The 2,264-nt window shown below is 31.1% G+C and overlaps 1 protein-coding gene across 1 annotated transcript; it reads right to left on the bottom strand.

Annotated features, from left to right (window-relative positions):
• Positions 1 to 650: 650 nt before the first annotated feature.
• Positions 651 to 1,785, bottom strand: LOC136086212 (uncharacterized). The gene is made up of 4 exons (XM_065808496.1): positions 1,470 to 1,785; positions 1,143 to 1,348; positions 929 to 1,040; positions 651 to 856 (listed from the first exon to the last, which is right to left on the bottom strand). Exons 1-4 carry the CDS (start codon positions 1,783 to 1,785, stop codon positions 651 to 653), a joined length of 840 nt encoding a protein of 279 aa, XP_065664568.1.
• Positions 1,786 to 2,264: the final 479 nt, after the last annotated feature.

Here is a 2,264-nt window from a genome sequence, read left to right as displayed (position 1 = left end):
TTTGGAACAATACTTTTAATTTGACTACCACTGGTAGTCAAATTAAAAGTATTGTTCCAAAATTCTTTTTTCTTTGGAATATCAACTGCCATCTTCATTAAATCTTTAAAGTAAAAAATTAGAATATTCTTTTGTTTGTCCCAGAAAACACCAAGGACTTTAGTTTCAGATTTAAGTGTAAAGTCATTTTCACAAAAGACATTTTCTAATACCTTAGAGTTTGATTCGATTTTTTTGAAGGTTGAAACCTTCCTTTAATATCAATTTACACCACCTATAAAAGTTTATGCCATCATTAACTTCATCAGTGCAAGAGTTCAAATCATCCAAATGAAGGCTTTGTAAAAGTTTAAGAACATAAGAGGGGTAACTGTTTAATTACTTTTCCACATGTAATTTTAAAGTAGCATTAAGCAAAAAAGGTGAAGAAGTAACACCAAAAAAAACTCTACAAAGGCGAAATTTTTCAAGCTTAGCATCAGGTAACATATTAAAATGAAGGTTTTCAATGTCATCAAACCATAAAAATTGTACATAATCGTGACACATTTCACTAAGTCCAGTTTGAAGAAACGCTTTCTCAATATCAGCCAGAAAGGCAAATTTTTTTGAACGGAAACGTAATAGACTTCCAAATATGTTGTCATATGTTATATGGATGTTGTCAAACTTGGGCCTACATGAAGACAATCATTTAGTGAAGGTCCAAATGATTTCGAACTTGCATCAAACACCATACAAACTTTAGTTGTAACTTTTTTATCACGCCTTACTGGTCTATGAGGTAAATAGTGTACATCACCTAAGTCCAAATCATGATTTAAAACTATTTCAATGATGCCATGGGATAGCTGATCTTTAATAATGTTGTTATAGGTGTTAAACAAATCTTTATCTTTTTAAAGTTTTTTAGTAAGAGACTGTAAACGGTTAACACATAAAGAATAGTTGTCAGCCAGTGTTGGATGATATTCATGAAATGGTAATTGAACTACATAATGACCAGAGGTTTCATCAAAAAATGTATTATTTTGAAATTCCTGCTAAAGAAAACTATTCTCTTTGCAACTATCACTATAGCACCATAAATCATTGAAAGCATCCTTCAAAATTACATCTTTTTCAACAAATTCAGCTTAAACCTTTAAAACATGAGTGGTATTTACACTACAACTATTATCTCTTTCATCACACACAAATCCACTAAGAACATATCCTCCAAATTTAAATTTCAATACAACTGGACCTGACTTACTGCGAACTGTAGTGTTATCAAAAAAATTCCAATAAAAGTCTGCTCCAACAAGAATATCAATGTCTAGAGGACAATCTCCTGTGACACTATCAGCTAATTTTAAACCCTTCAAAATGGCTGTAATTGCTTACTGCAAAATCAACTTTCTGACCATTGATAGGGGCACAAATATCTTTCACAAAGCAAGATATGAAAATGGAAAAATCATTCAAACCTTTATCACTAAAACGAACCCTTTCCAGTAATTCCTTTTCATTTTTGTTTCCAAAACTGTTTATAATTATTTCTTTAACATCTATTGTTTGTAAATTGAGCTTTGTACGTAATGCTGGTGAAATGTAACTCAGTTGTGAACAACTATCAAAGAGTATACGGGAAGAATAAGAAAGTTTGTCATTTGACATTGCTGTAACTTGAGCTGTTTGTAGCAACACTGAATGTGCATACTTTGTTAATGTACCAGCTACTAATGATGATTTTCCTTCTTCCTGACTGTCGTTTTTTTGTGGAAGAGATTTCTCATTACACATTGATACATGATAAAAATTTAAACAGTTAAAGCATTTCATTTTTGTTGCACAATTTTTGACAAGATGTCCAAACTTCAAACATTTAAAACACCTACGTCTTCTTTTTAAAATTTGTTTTCGAGCAATCAAATTGGTCACTGTTTTACAATTCTAAGATTTGTGATCTTTTTCACAAAAGATACATGATAAATTGTTATTCAAGTTGTTCATTGGTTTGTTATGGGTACCTAAGGTTCCACTTGAGTACAATGTTTCAGCCGTAAAAGGATTTTCTTCTCTGTTAAAGTTACTTTTTTCACGCGCTTGAATCTCTGTTTTTAAGACATTTAATACAGTTTTAATGTTTCAGCAGTCAACATCATTAAATTTTCTTGAGTTTAAGTTAAGTTCTTTTGGAATCTTCTGCATCAAAACAGGAATGAGAAGAGGTCCATACTGCAGAGAGTCAATGTTTAAATTTTCTAAGCTCCTGATTTGAA

Source organism: Hydra vulgaris, chromosome 10, assembly GCF_038396675.1.
Source record: "Hydra vulgaris chromosome 10, alternate assembly HydraT2T_AEP".
NCBI classification, from domain to species: Eukaryota; Metazoa; Cnidaria; class Hydrozoa; order Anthoathecata; family Hydridae; genus Hydra; species Hydra vulgaris.
This window is presented reverse-complemented; position numbering and strand designations above follow the sequence as displayed.

Coding starts and splice junctions, on each gene's coding strand:
- LOC136086212 (XM_065808496.1), bottom strand. CDS start 1,785: ATGTGTAATGAGAAATCTCTTCCACAAAAAAACGACAGTCAGGAAGAA. Junction 1,041..1,142: donor ATACCACTCATGTTTTAAAG/GTTTAAGCTGAA, acceptor TTTCTTTAGCAG/GAATTTCAAAATAATACATT. Junction 857..928: donor CTATTCTTTATGTGTTAACC/GTTTACAGTCTC, acceptor ACATTATTAAAG/ATCAGCTATCCCATGGCATC.